We start from the raw sequence: 21,749 nt of genomic DNA on the forward strand, positions 1-21,749 counted from the left end.
CACTGTGCCACACAGCACTCGGTCCCAAGCACAAATGCCCTCATCCTGTGATTAGCACCAGTAACTCATGACTGAGACAAAGAATATAGCACCTAGTGACAAGCAGTTTCCTTCCCCATACACACTGAGAGAGTCTGTGTGCTGTGTTCTTCACACAACTTGAAAACTTTTTAACATACGAAACAGTCATGATAACAAAATAACAGTGCAAAACCTTTGTACAAAGAACCAACTGGCCTTTCAGTAAGCCCATGCTGCAAATGCAATATCTTAAAACATGCATTTGAGACAAGATATAACTACTTTAGCCACTGTCAATGTCCTTGTTTCATATAGGGTATGCTATTAAAACGTTATGGTTAAATAACCAACTTTAAATGTGCAGATATGTCAGTGTTATCCAATTTTACTTTATTTAAAGGGTAATAATTATTGTGCATGGATCCAAATTACTCTTTGATTACTCTTTACCTCAAAGATGATATGTAAAACACAAATAAATTACTTGACAACTGAATAGGTAACTGTCCATCTTCCTTCATTCTGTAGTGGTTTCTTAGTCCTACAAGACACTGAAACACTTCCAAAAAGAAAAACAGAAAGCTGTGCTAACAGGAATGTATTCTTCAAATGTGTTCATTCGCCATATGATACATCTATCCACATAACCAAGAAAAAATGTCTTCAGGTGAGCAACAAGAAAAGACCAGCCAGAGCAGTTTTCAGTTCAAAGTCTGGGGGTCATTCTGAAGCAAGAATAAAAATCAGAAAGTGACCTCTGAACTAATTTCAGCAACAACACTTTCTGTGAAGTATTTACAGAAGGTTCTCTGTGTTAAATACGGTCGAGACTTCAGAAGACAATTAGTATAAAATGCTTTCATACGAAGAGACATATGGAAATGAGCTGGCACATTGAATCCCTGAGGTTATCTGAACTATAGAGTAGATAGCCCTTCGCAGTTCACGATGCAAGCATTTTCATACCACATTTAGGAATAATTTGAGCTTTTACAAATTACCCTAATTCAAGCTCTTTTCGAAATGATGCTGTGCTTGCATATGTAGAAGTCATGTTGTTGACTTAATGTACGTTGTTTCCCGATTCCCATGCTATCCATGCATGGCCATTAGGAACATAGAAAAACAATATATTATTTTTAATCGATACCTATACCCTAATTTATGGTTAATTCGGTTTCCTCTTTATAAAACAAGCTCAACAGAAAAGTAGTTGCATGGCTCAATACATGGTTGTTCCATCTGCATTATCTATTTCCAGTTTACAAAAATAATCTCGGAAAACATTACTCTGCCGTTTGCTCCAAAAGAGACAATTTCATGTTTTCGTTGACTACTCATTGTCAGCTGTTAAGAAAGATAGAGACCGAAAATATTTATATGAAAAATAACCAGCTCTACTTTCTTCGACTTCTCTGCAGTGGAATTTCATCTGACGTCATTTATTTGGTATCGAATTTCTCCCGACCATGATAATCTACTTCTTTTTCTCCAATGTGCCCCCTGGATCCAGACATGTTTTAAAGACTTCAAACACACCTTCAGGCTATGAATTCCTGAATAAATGTGTCTTTCAGAAGCGCCTCACCTGAACGACATCTGGCACGACCAAACCCTCAAAGAAACGTGTCAAAGAAAATTCCTTAAGATCTGCACCAGTTTCCCAATGCCAAGCAAATACCAACACCAAACCCCCACCCGTGTTTTTTTTTCTTAATTTACAAACGGATTTGTCTTACTTTGTAAATAAAAAATATCAACCACTACCAAAGGAGATCAAATGCGATCTCAAAGACCTGCTTGGTTAAAAAAAAGAAAGTACGAAGCAAATCTCAATTCTCTTCAAACAAAGAGCTGTTCTAGAATTGCAACGTATTCAATACTGAAAGTCTGATCTCACCTACTTCAACCCAGAAAATCTCAGACTTTCCACAGACAACAGAAACGTCGTTCTTTTCAGCTGTAACTTGACACAGGCTCTCTGGAATACTAGGGCATGATGGAGTTGCCCCTTCAAGTAAACTCTCAGTTCGCAAATACGAAGAGTTCACATCCGAATTAATATTGCTGATAGAATACATATCTTATTATTTTGGATACTGTAGAATTTTTGTTAAAGAGTGTAATCAGTATAAGAAACATCTCAGTAAATAGAGGCTATCCGCATTCTCGTTAACGCCTTCTAGATGCACAATCTCTGATTTTCTTTTTTTATTATTATTATTTTGTCAAACTATTACTTTTCTGTAGTCGAAAATAAAAGCATCCCAGCGCTAAGTACCATGAACTGTAACAAAGTTAACAACTTGTCTTCGGGAATAAACATTTCCTCTCCCTTTCATAACAAAATGGTTAAGCGAAACAATGTTACAAAACTCTTGCGCACTAGACTTTTCACACCACAGCCCGCTATCAAGGGGGAAAAATCTGACTTGGAACAGGGTCTGTGGGCACATCGCATGAAAATACTGAGCATTCCCCCCAACGTCTTCTTTTTTTTAAAAAAAAACAGTCGTACAAATTTAATAATGTCGAGTAAATACGTTAGAATCGTTTTTCAACCCAGCAGAGCGCAAAGTTTCGTTTTCACGAAAGACGAGTTTTGCTTTTTATTTTCGGCTCAGCCTACCGGCGTCTTTTCACTCCAGACACCACATCTCAACAACTTTATAACTTTAAAAAGATCTGCTATCTTTCGTCCTCACTATAGAAATGATACCGTGTATAGCGTGCAGTTGATAAAGGTGTTGTTTTTCTTACCTTGCTGCAATAAAATTATCTTCAAAGGACAATAGATCTCCCACTTTTTCTCCAGTTTAAGATTTTGGCAATTCCCAGAGTATCTGCCCACCGTAAAATCGTTCAGTAGGGAATTCCTCCATGAAAATTAACTCTCAACGCACATGGGGCAGAGGACCCGCCCACAAATGCCGTATAACACCGAATATTTCCACGCATCTAAACTCACTTCTTTTAAGTAATCATAAATACTGGAAAATAAAAGCTAAAATTTTCCGTGTGAACTGCAAGAATAGATATTCTCATTGGAAACACGCTAAAAATAAAAGAAATGGAGACCTTCCGTCATGTGCACAAACAAATTAATCAATGATCTGGTACAGGTATACCTGTATAATCCAGTATATGAATGTACAGTATGTATATATGTTCAAACACACAAGCCTCCATGTATAGCACGAGTGTGCGTATCTTCTGCAAATGAATGTAAACTGCACTAGTATTTTAATTTGCTCAAAATCTACATGTAAAAAGTCATTAATAAGGTGATACATAATAAACAATAAATGTTTAAGTAGTATAATATGCTGATATTAGGCATCGGAAAACAAGTCTTTGAAAATAACTTTTGGTTATTCTGAAGCAATGTCTAACACCAGGTAAGCAGGACCGGTGCCAATTTCTGGCGATGATGCACAAACAAGAACTCGCTTACGCATTGTGTGTGCATGGCGGTGAGACAGATTGTGGAACAGAATCTGTCAGGAAATCCCGTGATACGGGTTTACTGGAACTCTCTAATGCTGATTAATGAAACTCGCTCCCTCGAGCTCACTGAGATGTACTGTATGTTCTGTTATAGAGAAGTTTTACTTAGTCTCTCCACGCACCTTTGTTGTGCAGAGGTGACGTGATCTGGAATGACATTATAAAACACTCTTTGTACTGGGCGCCCTTTCTGACAGATTGCTCGGGTACAGAATGATGAAATTCCCCATTCAGGTTATTTTCCTGTATCAGGAGTTAAAATGTTCATCCTTTTTATATAAATTAGTTGCCTATTGTACAATATCAAAATGATCTAATCCAATATGGTTTATTGTGCAATGTACAGTATTCAAAATTGTTGATTTATTTATTGAATGTTCAGTTCTGCATATCTTTTCCCTTATTCTGTTCTAATGTTTTTCTTTGTTCAGATCTTTTAGAGTGTATCCACAAAGGCTCTCAATATAAAATAGATTATTGTGGTAGAATACTAATGTATAGTACAGTACGTACAATTCTACAGAAAACCATAGTATTCAATAGAACATTGCAATATTTTTAAAACTCTACAGCTAATAAAATGATAGGTGGACCAGAGATAAAGTCAGTGGTTTTGATATAGTCTTGTGGTATGTGACTTCCAAAATCTAAAATCTGCTTAAATTTGACAATGTGATTCTAACTAAAATGAAATATTGTAATTTTCAGTATAATATTAGCACTTTGAATTGCTAAGTTGCAGTTTTTATATAGGCATGACTATAATGAACATTAACACATGCACTCATTGTCAGCAAGAGGTTGGTTACAATTTTTAACATTTTAAGCATGCCAGAGTTTCTAAAGAATTCATTCCAACAGGATACTGTATCAAAAAATAAATAGAATCTTAATCAGAGAAAATGTGCTAAATCTTTCACATTGATTAAGTTTTTTGTGGCATTGTATTTAAAGAAAAAAACTCTTATCTCTTGTACTGCAAAGGGAATGCAGGCTTTATGTTAAGATTGTACAATAATTTGCAAACCTTAGAATGCTGTGTATAACTTTGGTCACCATGTTATAAAAAGGTTACTGATGCTTTTGATACAATATAGTATTAATTTCTGTCACTTAAGGAATGGAACTGCATCTCCTTAGCCTACAGCAGAGACGAAAAAACTTGTTACTCTACCTTTATTAACAATGTCAAACCAGAGGACTATAGATATGACCAGGACTAATGGCATGACCTCCTCACTGTCTTAATCAGTGTCTTGAGTGTGTGGGATCTTCCTGATGGGGCATAACTCTAACTTCTAGTTAACTCTAACTAAGTCTAACTTCAGCTAAAGAAACTAACTGGGACTTAGAAAAATTGATGGAAACCAAGGGGAACATCCAACGCAATGCTTTGTGAAACCGAAACAGCCTCTCAGGATACAGAGTGATCCACTTCTGCAGGAGGCAATCAAAACAAAAGTCATATTCTGTTTTGAAACAGGATACATTTGTACAATTAACAGAATATTAGAGGAAATTGCGGTTCTTTATTGTTTTTCTGCAACAGAACATTTGACTTACAACACTATAAGACATTCCCAGATTTTTTTGAATATCACTCCTCTGCAATTTTTTTTTAATTCTTAATCCTCATATTTTTAAACATGAAGACATAATGAAATAATTGAAACAAGCCCTGTAAACATATTCTGGTGTTTTTAAATTGAACTCATCTGTACACTTTTAGAAAACCTCAGTTTAGACAAACAAAATTCCAGAAAGACCCCATGAACCTGAACTAGACTGTCTTCTTGAGGTGCTGCATTCTTTGTATTGTGCAATGCCCTAATTAAATAACCATGCTGACTCATTGTTAATTATATATATTTTTTAATTTATATGATCGGTTTTGCAATTCTATGTGTCTCCACATAGAATATTTTCGTAGTCCAAAACTGTTGGGGTTAGACTGAGGGTGGATGTTGGATCAGGTGCATAAGCATGTGGATGAACAAAATTAAAACTATTATTAGGCTTTTATTTACTGGTTTTGTCATAATGACCGTGTGTGCTATACAAGGTGAAAGAATGACAAATATATCAGGCTATGAATGTGAGTTTTTAGAAATGTAAACTGTACATACTTTGGATATCGATTATATGCTTTTGGCATTTTGATTAATATATCTTTTATAACTAACTGAGATACATTTAGGTAAATATGAGTGTTTCATCAGCACAGAATCGGCACATCAGAGAGAGAGTTGATTTGGTACAGGTCATGAGGTGATTTAATCTGTTTGGCATCATGCCCAGTGAAAATCATACAAGAAAAAAACAATAAGGAATCAATAAGCTCTGCTTATCAAGAGACAGAGATGTGCTTGTCCAGACACTACAAGAGGAACTGGACAGAATCCCACAAGACAGTATTTGTGTTCTGGTGCAAAGTACATGTGACAGGCTGTGTTTCTTACATTAGTGGCCACACACACTTTTAGCCATTGTTTTTCATAGTACACCACCTCTTGAACCCTTTTGATGCTATTGAAGATTAATAATAATTGCTTACACTTATATAAGCTCTTTACAGGTAATGGGGACTCCCCTCCACCACCAATGTGCATCCACCTGGATGATGCGATGGCAGCCATAGTGCACCAGAACGCTCACCACACATCAGCTATCAGTGGGCAGGAGAGCAGAGTAATGAAGCCAATTCATAGATGGGGATTATTAGAAGGCCATGATTGGTAAGGGCCAACAGGAAATTAGGCCAGGACACTGAGGTTACACCCCTACTCTTTTCAAGAAACACCCTGGGATTTTTAATGACCACAGAGAGTCAGGAACTCGGTTTCCCATTGAAGGACGGCGCCTTTTTACAGTATAGTGTCCCCGTCACTATACTGGGGCATTAGGAACCACACCGACCACTGGCCCCACTAACACCTCTTCCAGCAGCAACCTTAAGTTGACCAGGCTCACATCTGCTTAGCTTCAGTGGGTTGCCAGTTTTGAGTGTGGTGCATTTACAGTACCTGTGTCATGTTAATTCAAATGCCATTAATCCTGGAAAGATGTTGTAATTTTCTGAATTTGTTAGTTTTAAGTGATGTTGATTTTAAGGCTTAGTATATATGCATATGTATTGCAGTTATGTTTCAGATATTACAATTGAAATGCTTTGTTAAAATAAGGCATGTTTTGCTTGCAAGAAACTGATATTCTCTGAATAGTTCATTCCAAAGTTATTCAGTAAATTACAAGAAATGGATGGTTCAAAATAAGAGAGAAAATCCCTTGGAATTCTTTTTTTATTGTGGCACCATGATATTGTCGTTACAAAAATGTTTGTGTAAAATTTAAACAAATGTTTCACAGGAATAAAACGTGTCAAAATTGTACCCAATACTGAAGACAGGAAGATCTTCTATAAAGAAATCAATACATTGGGCTAAAGAATTGCACTAGGTTCTAGATCAGACTTTCTGTAAAAGACAGTTGTTGTTTTTTTCATCTGGAAGTGTACTGTAAATGTTCTTACAGGTACTGTGGAAACCAGGTGCATTTTTCTTAGGATTTGGTTTTACAATTAAACCTTTCCAACATTAGCCCATGGCAAGACAATTGCATTTGATGCAATATTTTATTACATGAGAACAAAACCATTTATTTAAAAGAAAGCAAGCAGAAAAAATAATTGTGTGACTAAAGGAATGTCCTTCTCGGTGTCAGAATCAGTGTTCTAGGTTATTGAATGTAAGTTCAGCAATGATTTATGAATCATTCCCTGCAACATTTTTCCTAGTGTCAGAACACCAGTCTGAAGATTTACAAGCCATTTGTACCACCAATGGCTTTTAACCAATTAACCCATTTTCCTTTATAAATTTAGACATTGCATTAGTTAAGCTTCTGCTTTTGATTAGCTATTTAACCAAACACTCGCAAATCTGGTTTGGGTTAAATACCTTGTAAGACATTATTGGAAAGTCTGCATATTTTCCCTTAAATGATTCTTAACTCTTAAGTAATTCTGAATTTGACTCATTTTTCTTCTAACTGTTTCCACATGTTTTGTTTCCTAGTAGATATGGAGAGTGGCACCAAGGTCTAAAGTAAAATATAGAGAAGACATGTGTTGAGTAACTTATCATAATATCTATAGTCTTATAAATTTGAACTAATGGGGGAGAGAAAGTATTGAGTTTAGGTGAGTTTAGTTATTCTAGTAGCAGAAAAGAGCACTATTATAAGCAACATGTACCGTTTTCAGTTTTAGATTTCAGATTTTTTTAAACATCATAAAACAGGATACACAGCCATTTAATCCTTGTAAGTCACTGTATTTTTCTGTTCGATTTTTTACTGTAACAAAACCAGTAGCAATAAATGTTAAAGGATTTATCATGGAAAAATCCCAAATACATCAATGCTGTGAAATTATTATTTATGGCGCTGTTAGAATTTGCGAACTAATAAGTTAATTTTGCAAATCCTGTCCTGAAGAATGGTTCAGATCCGTATTCTTTAATGACAGCTCTGCATAGGAATGTGCTTTCTGTTTGTTGCAAGCTACTGCACATGTCAAATTTCCATTTAAAAGCATTAGTGGTAGGAACAAGTTATAGAATGACGGATCATAACAATAACAGCCTTTATGGTATTTATGGTTTCACTTATGCAATAATTAACTTTCATTTCTTCAGTGCCTGTCAGAGCCATGGCATAAAAAAACAGTATCACAACAGTCTCGAAAAGCAAGTTAAAAACAATTAAATTAAAACATAGAATAGGCTACGGTACAGAAATAAGAACTGAGCTGTGATTTAAAAGCACCAGCTCAGTTACAGACTCCAGCAACCTTGGGAAGGCTGCTCCATATTCTGCCCAGTGCACTGCAAGACATTGTCATTCATGAAGCAGCTTTGATTGCCTGAAACTGCCTGACGGGGCATCAGTGATCAGCAGATTATTCAGGTAGGAAGTTGGTAAATCATTCAAAACTGTATCCACTTTTGAGGCTCACTGCTGCTTTGTACATGTTCAAATTTATAGATTTTTTTTTGTTTAATTTTATTCAAAAATACTTGCACCCATTGAACATTACTTCCCAAGTTTATATTAGGACGCATTTAGTACAAGTCAGCAACACAACATAACTTAAGTGACTAGATTTTTAGCTTTGATTAAAATTATGATGTAATTTTATTTTATATTACTTAGTTTTATTCTTTGTTAAACATTAAGGATTTTATTAAAAGGCACCTTAATCATTCCTATATAATACTATATAATGCGAATTAAATGTTCCTTTCACTGATCGGACAGTGATATCTTATTAAAAATACATAAAATAAATGGCACATAAAGGTATTAATGATAAATCTTCAGAAGGTCACAGTGTAAAGTAGTTCTGAGTAAGCACTTTAGGAAAGACTAGTCACTCAAATTATTCATAGACGTAACAGCTTCAGTTTTGATATAATTTTGTGACACATTTAAAAATCCATTCTGCTTTAGAGTGTGCTGGAGTTTGTGGGTCATGTGGTCCTCTGGACTCCTGAGCATAGCTATATAAAAAACTAGAAAAGGCATCTCTAGGAAAGAAATTACTTTAGATAACTACTTTAAGGTAACTCACTAAAACAGGCTTGGATAATCTGTAGAGTGAGTTTTTTTGCATCATTCTTCTTATTATTACTTTGGGCAGTGGAATCTGCGAAGCATTTACCAGTGAGAAGCTGCCGTGTTATCTGGTTGTTTGTTTCCAGATGGTGCGTCAGAATTCTTTGGGAAAAAAGGGAGATCAAAGTCCTGCTTGCATTCCCTTCTCAGAGTGCATGTCTGAGCCGTTGAAGCTTCTTCCCCCCTCCCCCCAGGAGGACTGGTACCAAGGCATCTTGAGGGATGTTGTGCACTGAGCTGCTGCTAACTGGGGCCAGGTGAGGAGCGAGGCTGACTGCGAAAGACTGCTCAGAATGATGCTGCAGCCAAGCCCTTGACAGATGATGTCCAGATGTTGCCCACGAGATCAGTTTCCACAGGCTCCCCGGGCCGTTCAGCAGGGAGAGCACAGAGAGAGGGTGGTGCCACTGGGCAGACAGAGCCGTAAAACCTGGCCAGTAGTACTTTGGTTCACTGACTGTGCTGAAAAGAAGTTTTTTTTTCTGCTGATACATGCCTGTTTTCCATGTTTACGAGGACCTGCTGTTCAAATGCACGTTGCTATAGCAACGCAATTTTATTGTCCTGGACATTTTTAAAAACAAAGGTTTGTGCTTGTGTGAATTCTTTTCATGTATATCTGTTAACAAGTATGATATTGTGAGGTAATTAATTTGAAACTTCTGCTTCCACTTTTAATTGGTGTCTTTAAAACGAGCCTGTGCACTCCTGTGTGTGCGCGTGTGTGCCCCGTGATGGGCTGGCGTCCTATCCAGAGTGTAGACCCACCTTTCACCTCATGCTTCTGGGTTCAGTTCTGGACTACCATGACCTTGCTGGGAAGGGGGAACACTTCAGATAATGAACGCATCATGGACGTTTATGCTTTTCAGCTAAAGTTCTGTCTCATTTTACACACTTTATTAATCCTGAAATTTCAAATCCCCACAGAAAATCAACATAACACATTTACACCACGATTATACTAATTATACATTTTTCAGAATAGGATTATGAAAAGCAATTATTTGCACACATGTGATGTATTAGTATTTTAATACTGTTATGCGTGAATTCTAAAATATGGCTAATGCGTTTGTAAAAGCACGGATTGTTACATAAAGTGAACTTAGAATATATATAGACATTATTAATTTTTTGCTAATAAAACAATATAATCTATTAGACTTAAAACCTGTGCATGAAAGGAACATCTAACATAGAAAGATCAAACGTTTTGTTCAATGAGTGCATGTGAAGGAATATATGGGCTTTGCCAGGATAAATATGAAAAGCATGCTTAACATCAAAGTGCAAGTTTTGTTATGGTGCATTAGGGCAGATGTTCTGAAACCAATGTCAGTCATGGAAAACTGCTCAAACAATGGAGACAGCTAGCACATAGATGACCTAAGAATAAAGTGCAAAGATAAAAAGGTAGAGGCTGGGCAGGGGGTATGAAACTTTGTTGCACCTGCTGAAAGTCAAGTCTGCAACAGAAACAAAATGCAAATATTTCTTCATCTATGAGGCAATGTATTCCTAAACCTTATATTGTGTGACTGTCCACCAATCAAATCTACTGTATAGTTAGGGAAATAAAAACAAAGCTGGCTTCTAAGACACAACATATTTATCTATTGTCTTTCCCTTTATTTCCCTTTCTGTCCCAGATATAATAGCACACACACACATATATATATATGATATATACAGAATTATCTGGCTATGCAGACCATGTTCCTATATCCGAAGCAATGTATTATAGAACCTACAAACATACAGTACAATATGTAAATGTGCATTTTACAAGAAACTCCTTTCAGGATTGTAGTGTAATATATTTTTAGTATTTTGGTACTGCATATTCTGTAGTATGGTGTGATATTAAGAATAAGCAGTCACTATCAATTATAGCAACGAATATCAAATAGATCTCAACACTTTCTTTTAAGACATCATGTATACATCATAACTGTTGGTCTGCATAAAAATATCAGCATTTTTAAAGATATGTTGATAATATTTTGTTCTTTGTAGTCCTTCCTAAATAATTTTATAGAGTAATCAAAAAACAATATGTAAATATACATTTAAGGGGAATATATTTGTATTATACTGTCAACATTTGTAAGCAATGTGTATATTACCAGGTGCACAGATGGATACCAGGTGTTCTTTGGGAGACCCACATGAAAATAATAGAAAAAGTAAGCAGAGAATTGACTGTAATAGAAAATTATGGATTTTCTACAGGAAAAGGTGAAATGTGCCCATAACAATCTACACAACTTTTTGTTGTTGTGTTGTTATAAGGATGTACAGCACTCTCATTGTCAACTTTTGTCATCTTCAAGCCCCCTGACATCATGTTTTTTTCCTACTATGATCACTCAGTACAGGAACTGGCAAACACACTTCAGACTAAAGTCATTTAATGTGGAGTATTTAGTGCGCAATTACTGTTTCCTGCAGTTTGATTTTTTGACAAGTACAAAAGGCTAACAGGGAGCAATAATGGGTCAGACTCATACAAGCAGAAAGACCCAAAATAGGCCTGGGTAAGTTCATTATATTCCAAATGTGGCTTGTGAGTATGGTGAGCGCATGTCGATGCATCTCTTACTTTTTACACAACTAACAGGAGCCTTAACTACTCAATTTAGTTTTCACTTCTACAACAACCTGGCTTCCTGGAAATCCGGTAATCTGTATATTTTATATGTAATGTTTTCTGCTTCTTTTTTGAACAACATGTATTGTGTTTGAGCTCAGCCTGAAAAATAATTTAATCAAAGTTAAGAAAAGTAGAAGTACATTCATAAAATGGGCTTGTTTATTTTTTCAAAGACAACATTGCAGCCTCCTTTCATCGTTGCATCTTTTCTTGCGGTCTGACAAACAAATGAATCCCTCTCAATGGGAAAACAAATTTACTGTGACACAATTGGAGACAGAGGAGTGACAGACTGAAGATGGAATTTTTGCTAAACAAAATAGCAATAATCCTTTTCTCAGCTCTTTGGTTTTGAAAAGAATTGCCAATAGTCATGATAAATAGTCAATAAATAAATTAATCTTAAAAACACATGTATGATAAGCATGACTGTAAAAAAAAACAATTAAGCAACTAAATGCTATTAAAAACTTTAACTTTAGTGTTAAGTCTATGAATAAAATATCCTGCCCACAAACACAATAGCAAACACATTGGGGTTTCAGTTCTCAGATCCTCATTTCCTGACAATAAAAGAATTCAAACTACAAACCCCACGCTCCAAATAAGACAGCCAACGCAAAATTGAGATTTATTTGCTCCAGCTCCAAACTTGCTCCACTTTTCCATGTCTAAATATATTCCATTGAAACTTCTCTAAAATTTGTTTTATATGGAAAACAGCATTCACTTTATTTCTCTTTCCCATATCTATGTTGTTTCTTGCCAGATGTTTCTATGAATTGTTTACAATCACTTTTAGAACAACTAGGCATACGTTTTGGACTGGAGTAAAACCGTTTTGAAGAGAAGGTGATAATGTGTCTGCTGCCACCATCAGGACAATCCTGGTAATTGCGAGACTACACTCGGCAGTGACCCAGCCAAATGAGACACCATGGAGCAGAAAAATCTGTCCATGTCCTCCACTTGTAACCAGGGCTAATGCTAACTAGTTTTTTTTTGTTGGGGGGTGGGGATGGGGGAAGGAGGGTTCTTAAATTCAAACAGTTCACTGGTGTGTTGATTTTGCAAAAGATTTAAAATCGTATCCACAGTGCAGTCATTTAAAATGCAGTTTAAATCCTAAAACACATCTCTTGGAGGTTGTGAGTTGTCTGATAGCTTTCACTTTTCTTGATGAAATCCTGTCATTTTTCCCCTCACTTTTGAGTAATGCCAAAGCCAATTTTGCTCCAAAAATGTAATCTGGCAAGATGTCCTCAGCCCTAATTCTGTTACAAAAAACATATGTGCTGGATTTCCCAACTTGCCCCAGCTGCTCTCCCCCTTAAAAAAGGGAATTCTCCCACTTTGAAATCATTTACACCCCAACATAAGGCTTTGATCTTTGAAAAGTGGAAAATCTCCCGAGTTTATGATTTCATTGTACACATGTTTTTTACAAGTAGTGCTAAGAAACAGTTCCTCTGCTGGTGTTTGATATGTTCTTTGTTCTTCCTGGACTGTTTCCCAACTCTTTGCTCTGTGTCTAAATTTAATTTTGTGCTTAACAACAAGCTTTCTATTAATTGGTTTAAGTGTCTCGTCAGATCCTGGTTCCAGCAAAACACATTGTGTTTTCTAGACAGCACACATAATGCTTCTGTAGACCTTGCTATGTCAGTTGGACTCTAATCTTTCTGGGAGACTGATTGGGGATATGCACAGATTATCAATGGTGAACATTTCAAAAACTGATATTTGTATGTGAAAATTTGAAAACACATCAATATTTATTTTGATTCTTACTTGTTACAGGCCGTTATGGAGTGCTGTTTCATCCATTGTGCCTATTGCTTGCCAGGAAAGGCTTCAGCTCTCCTGTGACCCTGTATTGAATAAAATGTTTGTTATGTTTACAATCCACACAGTCGTAGGACAAAATATTAGACAACATTATAAATATTAATACATTACAAAATGCTTAGGAAACATGAAGTAGAAATTTGGGGGATTTTCTTAACAAAAATATTTTTTATTCTTCTAAAATCCTTCCTCTCTTAGAACACAGAACTCATTGTCTAACACTTTCCACTGTGACAATGATACGTATCACAGTTGGTTTCTTTGACACTTCCTGTTTTATTCAGAGGCACAGTACCAAAATGAAACGTCATTGGAATAGTGATTGCATTTATCACAATCAAAGTAACACAGAGAACACAAGGAAATACAAGGAAAGTATCATAGGGGTTGAGAAAAGAAAAACATCTTTACACAAAGGTATGCGGGTGTCTGGAACAAGCCACCCAGACATTATGTTAAAGCAACGTAAAAAAAAGGGTGGAAAGGATTCTTAGGTCTCTTTTTGATACTAACTTTTTGCATGTTTAAATGTAATGTTAAAACATTATGTTCTTATATTCTATGTTCTTGATATTATCTAAACTCTAGGGTTTAATTCTATGAAACAATAATAATAATAATAATACTAATAATAATTGCTTACACTTATATAGCGCTTTTCTGGACACTCCACTCAAAGCGCTTTACAGGTAATGGGGACCCCCCTCCAACACCATCAATGTGAAGCATCCACCTGGAACAATGCCTTCTAGTATTATATATTACAGACCAAATGCAATGGTCTTAGACAAAACTCACAGAACCCTGCACTGTTTAATTACTAGGGGGTCTGCTTTATTCACAGGGATCTCTGTTAGATGGTGAAGCAGTTACTTCCATCCTGGTACACTGCAGAGGAGGAAGAGCTTAGAAAGAAGCAGAGCTCAGTATTTATAGCACATGAGAGGTAATGAGATATTATTTTAAAAGCATGTTTTCATTTATTTCATATCGTGAAACCCATCTTGGCCCCTGTGTTGTATAATATGCTTAATTGAGATGTCATGTAAAAATTCTTAGTTAATTTATGAAGTGTGCTAGCATAAAGAGGATTTTTAAAAACCTATCAGTGCAGATTTGATTTAATGGCACTAAGAAACACTGGGCACACTGCAGGCAAGAAGTACCAAGAAGTACAAAGACTGTAAACTCATAGCATGATACACACAAGGACCAAAGAGCACAAAAAACAACTGAATATCTGCTAAGAGAAGCCAGGGGAACAGTGGTGCTATCTCACTTTCAGAGATTTTGCTTTAAAGTGATTATACCTGTGCAGATGCATGGAGACCATCAAAATCGAAAACCACATGAGGCCTTTATTCACACATAGCACAGTCCTGAACTACAAAGACAAAGAACACAGCAACAGCTTGTTTTCCACTGTACTTGTTTTGGGTTTATTAAAATATTTATCTTTCATTTTCTAACCCTTTTCAGTTAAACCTGATTTAAAAATGTATAAGTAGATTGGGGGGCTGACTGAAGTGTGTTTTTTTTTAAAAAGAGTAAAACCTCAATTACTAATGTATATTAATGGTAAGGTTAATAGTACAATCAATGATAAATTTAATGTATACAACCTTTCAATGCTATTTGTTTTTGAAACACTGTAGATCTGTTTCACACTGGTACCCAGCATTAACCTCTCTCTCCTGAAAGTGTTGCTTAATGGTCTATGTACAGAACGAAATGTCCTTTTCCCAGGAATCATTCAACTCCTACACCTTCCCAGAGGCACTCTCTTCGGCAAATACTCTGTGAGGAGATGGGGTCAGTGACTGTGAGTGCGATGGTTGCTACACAATGTGGTGTCTTCAGAAATTAGTGAGAAGAAACCACAAAGGATAAAAAAGGAAAACTTAAGAAAGAAAATGAACAAGTAATCTAGTGCACGTGGGAAATGAGTGTTTCTTATTTGGAGGCTGTAGGAATAATATGAGGTCTGAAAGGACGAATGATTCTGACCTCTTCAGACAAATATCAATCACTAGAGAATAGGAAATTTATGAAGTGACTCAGCTGTGAATGTATAAACTATATAAAGGCCACAGTATTAGAAGGTTTTATAAAATGTACTTTCATTTTCTGTAAAATGATTTAACAAACACTTTCATTAAGGCTTAATAATAATTTCATCTGACATTCAAAGCTTCTTCAGATATGCTATACTGAGGATCTTTAAAACTTTTGACAAATACTCTTTATGGGCTTCAGTTTCCACATACTCCACATTTATGGCAATTTCAGCATCTTTATATATGTGTTTAATACACACTTCCTCATTATACTTTGCATTTGAAATAAGATCTGTCCGTCAATTTATTAAAGCAACAAAACATTAATGTAGCCCAGTACGTTACTTCATAGTGTTACTGTAGATGTTTGTGTAACACCTTCAGAACAGGAAAAGAAAAACATGTTTTGCGTTTCAGAACAGACAGACATAACCTAGCATAGTGTCAATAACAACATTTTCCTCAGACAACCAGAAATACCTTGTTGCTGCCAGTCTTCTGTCTGTTTGAAAAATCATTTTATAACAGCTAGAAATACATGTGGAAAAATATTACCCAGAGAAGCAAATACAAACAACACTGCTATAACAATGAAAAGTTAAATAAATTCAATACATATATAATAATACATTTTTTATTTTTTTATTTAATTTACATTGTATTGTTTGCAATTCTTAAAACAAGTCTTACTTGACTATTCAACGTGATTAAATTAATGTATTTTCTTATAAACATCAATTTCACTGTGTCTTACATATCTGTATAAGATTTTCTAAATCATGTAAGCATGTTAAGAATTTCATCTAACTTATTTCAGAAAGGTACCATAGTTTATTCATCTTTCAAAAGATGGATTTGATTATTTAAGACAATATTTTTTTCTTTCATTATCAGAAAGACAGAAATCATTATTTTTGTTCATTTCTCAAAAAAACATTTTATTTGGACTTAGCAATATAAAAATGCCCTGATGCCTACATAATTCTTAACTTTAAGATGTCAAGAAAGATATGCAAACATTTACAGTATTTAGATATATTATACTGGATATGTATTTATATTTTCAGAATATATATATAAATATTTCTTCACTTGCTTTTTAACATTCTTGGGAAATATTGAACATGATGCTGTGACTTCAGAGCATTTTCTGTTTTGAAACAAAAAAAACAGCTTAGTTAAACATTTAATGAAATATTAGAGAGTTTAATAAAATACCTCTGCAGGAATATAATCGTAAGAAATTGTCTGATATGTAACAAACAGATGTCTTTAAGAATTTTAATTTTTAAAAGACACTTATTTATCCATTTAATTAGTTAATCCTTATAAAATGATCAAAGAGTACACTCAATGTAACCAAGAGTTATAGTTATCTGATTGTCCTTGATGAAAATACGATCCTCATCCAGGAGCCTTCTGAAGAATTTTTACTTTGTGATCTTGATCCAATAGCAAAAAACCAGGGATTCAGGGGTTTCTGGACCAGAATGGAGACCACAGATTCTCCCTACCAGCCTTGTATGCTTCTCTGTGAAAATATGAAAGGTAACAATTGTGAAAACATAACTTAGTAATTTATATGTTGGGAGCAATTAAAGGGTTATATTATATATCGCATTATCTTACACCAAATAGCCAAATTACGTTAAAAAACCAAATTACATCTTAAGCCATGCAATTACAATGCTATTATATCATTCAAGATTATTACCTCATTACAACAATGTAATAACATGTCACGGGCGTCTATAGTACATTTGTTGACCACACACCTCACTTGAAATAGCTTACAATTTACTGAGTTTAATGCTGCACACAACCTTCTTTCTCTCACTTTTCACCCCAAGGCCCAAAGAGTCACTTTCTCCTACCTAAACACACTTACTGTACAATAATAATAATGGTATTTTTATAGCTCATTTCATCCCAAGATGCAGTATGTACACAAGGGGACCCACCTCACCCACCAATGACATGGGCATACAGTATGTGGTTTCCATTCTGCACCAGAGGTTCAAAATGACTTCACCTCTTGAATTAAAACCTCTTTAATTAAACTTTAGCCAGGCTAAACTGAGCAAGCCAATGTGGAATTTCATCAGGACAGTGTTGTTGCTACCCCTACCTTCTGTTAGTGAGGAATGTGGATTGACAGTCCTTTCTACAGGACAGTGCCCTATATCTGTCATTATCGTAAATCCCTCCTCTTAAGGTTACTCCGGCTCTTTCCCGTTTCAGCTGACGTTGTGCACCTGCCTCTGATGCAGCCCCTCCCTATTTAAGCCAGATGCTCCCACCATTCTGGGCTCAGCTTTGGACGATGGACGCCCAGAAGCCCGCCTACCAGCGGGTCCAGGAGAGACCCGACGTCATCGGCTTCACAATGGCGTCCTGACCATCTGGTTCCGAGTCCGGGTCCGGCGCTGGGAGTGCCTGGCCCCATTAACCCCACCTACTGGCACACCACACCTCTTGCACCAGCTGTCTTTAGAGGTCTTCCATCCTTGTATTGAGCAGTTCAGCATTGCTTGGAGTGCGAGGCTACAGGGTGGTAACGCTGCGGTCACTCGAACACACTGGCAGTTCTACCAACTGGGGGAGCTTAAGTAACAAAACACACTTACATTGACATGTCCTGCGTGGCTGAGCCTGCAAGTCAACCTGATGACGAAGATCAGAGAAAGGCACAAAATGCCAAGGCTGGTGAGGAGATCCACAATCTGCAAACCCAGAAAGAACCACTCGTAGGAGGCTGGGTCCAGACACACATTCAGAAACCTGGTGTACGGGAAGGGGAATTTGACCGCGTAGCCAAGATAATCCGTGCCAACCGCGCCAGCGAACGTGTAGTAGCAGCAGGGGCCGATCATGATGGCAGCTACAGCAACAGCAAATTGTACAGGTGAGGTCACAGTGCACAGGATGGAGAAAGTGAAGCTTGTTTCCCACTACAACAGAAAACAAGGTGAAGTATGACATCCATGTTGTGGGATTAAAGCATGAAACATATATATTTCCACATGTAAGTGCAAAGCTGCTTCCAATATTTAGTCGTGTGTGGGACACACAGTACTCAGTTTAAAACTTTCCTTGCAGTTCAGCTGAACACATAATATTGCCACAAAAAGCAAGCCCGTTGGTCCCAAAGGACTTCTTGAAATTGTTATCTAACGTATTATTTCTGTGAAAAAAAAAAACATTCAAGACCATTTATAGAGCATCTGTCTCGCCAACAAACAAGGGCCAAGAATTTCCTTTTTTGTCTTGGCTGGCGCATTGTGGTTTGATGCTGTGTTCTCAAAAAGCAAGTCAATTTCTTTTCTACCCGAATGTCGTCTAGCATTCTTGCCAATTTCAACTGAGATAATTAAAGTTTTGTGTCCTGTTCTTTTTCTTAACCTCTTGTAATTCCTGGGATATTTTTGAATGTCTACACTTCCCTCTCTTGTAACACTTTCGTGGAGCACATGTGGTTTAATACTTTTTTATTTATTGAACAAGTACATGAATGTGCTCCGTGACCAAAATATGAGAGTTGCGGTGCAGAGAAAAATAGAAACATATTTAAGAAAAATGTAGCGCAAAGCTCAGTCTAAAGATTTTTACGAATCATGTTATTAGTTTATATCAAAAACATTACAAAATGTCTGAGGCTCTGGTTAAGGTCAAGAGTCTGGCCAAAATGTCAGATATTTGGCAATGATTACAGTGTAAGAAGTAGATTTTTAGTGTAAGTCTTGTGCTGCTTTTCCTTGAACATATTTATTTGGAAGAGATAAGAGAATTATCACATTATCATAGCATTTTTTAACATTTTTACCTGTCTCAACTCAAAGACTACAAAGTCCAAAGTTTGTGGTGTTACTGGGGGATCAGGAAACTGAAAAATAAACGTTTTAGACTGTACAGCCACTTCTGTCTACGAAACTAAGCAGCCATTCTTCAGAAATATTACAGATTTTCCTTCTGCCATGTTTACCACAGTATGTGTGCCTGTAGTTTGCTTTGTATGATCCCTCATGACTTTTTGTGTTTTATCTTGCTTTTAGGCAGCACAGTGGTGGAGAGATAAGCCAAACTATCATACATGTCTTGGGTCCAGGGTTTGACTCCAGCCTGGGGTGCCTTCTATGTGGAGTTTGTGTGTTTGCCACAAGGGTTGTCCTTTGCTGCTCTGATTTACTCCTACAATTCAGAGACATGCTGTCCAGGCTAATGGGCATTTCTAAATTGTCCCCTTTGAGTCTACGTGTGTGTGCGCCTGGCATATATAAGTGTCTGGCATCTGTAAGCTCCTGGCATCCTGTCCAGGCTGTATCCTGGCTTGTGTCCACTGTCTGCAGGGCTAGGCTCTGGCTCACCAGAACCCTGTATTGGAATAAGCGGGTATTAAAATAAAAAACAGAGAGAAACCTTTACTGTGTCTGTTACCAGTCTAGTACGAGTTACCACAGGCATCTGGAATATTCTGAATAAATAACAACCCCTGTTGAAATAAGATATAAAATAAATATATAAGTATATAACAAGATATAAAAATACAGTATTTCAATATTCTTTATACAGATTTCAATGTTTTTGTTGTCCTCTCCTGCATTTTTTCCGTGCCTGAGCTCCTTCCTGCTTTTTACAGCGCAAGTGGAAACTGTGTTTTAGAAATCCTTTGTCACAGTTGCCTGGTTTAACAAAATTTAAAACGTCTCCAGGGTTGGTTTCCTGGTTGTGAAACGTCCACGACAGCATTAAAATAATAAATAAGAAACAGCGCCTCACCCACTGGGTGCATGTGGTTTTTATTTAGTTCTTATCCATCAGTTGTGCCAGGAGTACTAAAGCATGGAGAGCTGAAAGCATGCCCCATTCATTTCTGCCATTTTCCTGCTTTTTTGGTGGAGGTTTATTAATAAGCTGTGTTTGAAATGACAGGATGTCCATTGAAAAGTAAATCACAAATGTACAAAAAGCATCCATCCATTAATTTTCTCACCGTTTTATCCAATACAGGGTCACTGGAGCCTATCCCAGCAAGTGACAAGCACAAGGCTGGATACACCTTGCACTGGATGCCAGTTCATCACAGGGCACACACACACACACTCACACTAGGGCCAGTTAACCTACCAGTCTGTCTTTGGACTGTGGGAGGAAACCAGAGTACCCAGAGACAACCTTTGCAAACAGGGAGAACATATAAACTCCATGCAGACAGTACCCCAGGTCCGGAATTGAACCTAGGCCCCAACACTGTGAGACAGCAATGCTAACCCCTGCGTCTCCATTATTATAATTAGGAGTATTATAAGTATAGTATAGTAATAGTGCTGATAGTATTTACCATGGATCTTACAGTCTGTTTTCTGTTCGCCAGCAGAACACATATACTAGAAATTAGTGCCTGAAAAAAGAAAATAAAAGAATAAAAGAAAATAAAAAACATCAAAGATATGCAGATCCTCCTTTGAATTTTCTTCCGTTACATATTTATAACTTACAAAAATATTAAGATATTTTTTAAGTATTAGAAAGTAAAAGAGATGACCAAACTAGTCAAATAACATTATGCCACAGACATGTACAACAAAAGCACATCTTTCTTTGTCTATAACTGGAAAGCTTAACACACTGCGAAAGACTCACTGCCTTGAAATAAATAATTTAATCAAATAGTGTGGAGGAAAAACTGAATTAGATAACTGCCAAACCTACCAAAATTCCAGTCCAGATTGGAGCAGCAATCCTTATACTCCATCCGACATACCATGGCTTGTAGCTGAAGACAGGAAAGAAAGCAAATACTCCTGACAGAAAGCTCAGAATACCAAAAACAAGCTGGCCTCCTCCGACAAACTGATACAAGTCCACCATTTTAAACTAACCTCTGTTCGGTTAATGAAATTCAGTCTTCCTTGGCCATTTGTGCCAGGTTTTTGTGTGCAGCTTCCAGAGAAACTGTTGTCAGTGTACACATAGGTTCCTGTGTACAC

The 21,749-nt window shown here is 36.5% G+C and overlaps 2 protein-coding genes across 3 annotated transcripts in view; both read right to left on the bottom strand.

The window, feature by feature from the left end:
* The window catches only part of fndc3ba (fibronectin type III domain containing 3Ba), a 167,142-nt gene extending 164,205 nt beyond the window's left edge, over positions 1-2,937 (bottom strand). Inside the window, exon 1 of the mRNA XM_088614103.1 lies at positions 2,782-2,937. The gene's annotated coding sequence lies outside the window, so the exon portion shown is untranslated. The remainder of the gene's footprint in view (positions 1-2,781) is intronic.
* A 12,867-nt stretch (positions 2,938-15,804) lies between these two features.
* On the bottom strand, positions 15,805-21,749 carry LOC148676838 (transmembrane protein 212-like). Of its 2 annotated transcripts, XM_088614032.1 has the most exons (4): positions 21,472-21,737; positions 21,101-21,160; positions 18,390-18,713; positions 15,805-17,293 (listed from the first exon to the last, which is right to left on the bottom strand). In XM_088614032.1, exons 1-4 carry the CDS (start codon positions 21,628-21,630, stop codon positions 17,273-17,275), a joined length of 564 nt encoding a protein of 187 aa, XP_088470158.1. In that variant the 5' UTR covers positions 21,631-21,737; the 3' UTR covers positions 15,805-17,272. The 2 variants fall into 2 exon arrangements, with proteins under 2 accessions (XP_088470158.1, XP_088470168.1); XM_088614042.1 differs by lacking the exon at positions 21,101-21,160 and having other exon boundaries at positions 21,472-21,749.

Source organism: Lepisosteus platostomus, chromosome 2 (assembly GCF_059453375.1).
Source record: "Lepisosteus platostomus isolate fLepPlt1 chromosome 2, fLepPlt1.hap1, whole genome shotgun sequence".
Classification (NCBI taxonomy): domain Eukaryota; kingdom Metazoa; phylum Chordata; class Actinopteri; order Semionotiformes; family Lepisosteidae; genus Lepisosteus; species Lepisosteus platostomus.

What these genes read in the sequence shown, in the direction of transcription:
- LOC148676838 (XM_088614032.1), bottom strand. Translation starts at nt 21,630, where the DNA reads ATGGTGGACTTGTATCAGTTTGTCGGAGGAGGCCAGCTTGTTTTTGGT. An exon ending in CAATCTGGACTGGAATTTTG is followed by an intron (nt 21,161 to 21,471) that starts GTAGGTTTGGCA and finishes TTCTTTTTTCAG; the next exon opens with GCACTAATTTCTAGTATATG. An exon ending in AACAGACTGTAAGATCCATG is followed by an intron (nt 18,714 to 21,100) that starts GTAAATACTATC and finishes TTTCTGTTGTAG; the next exon opens with TGGGAAACAAGCTTCACTTT.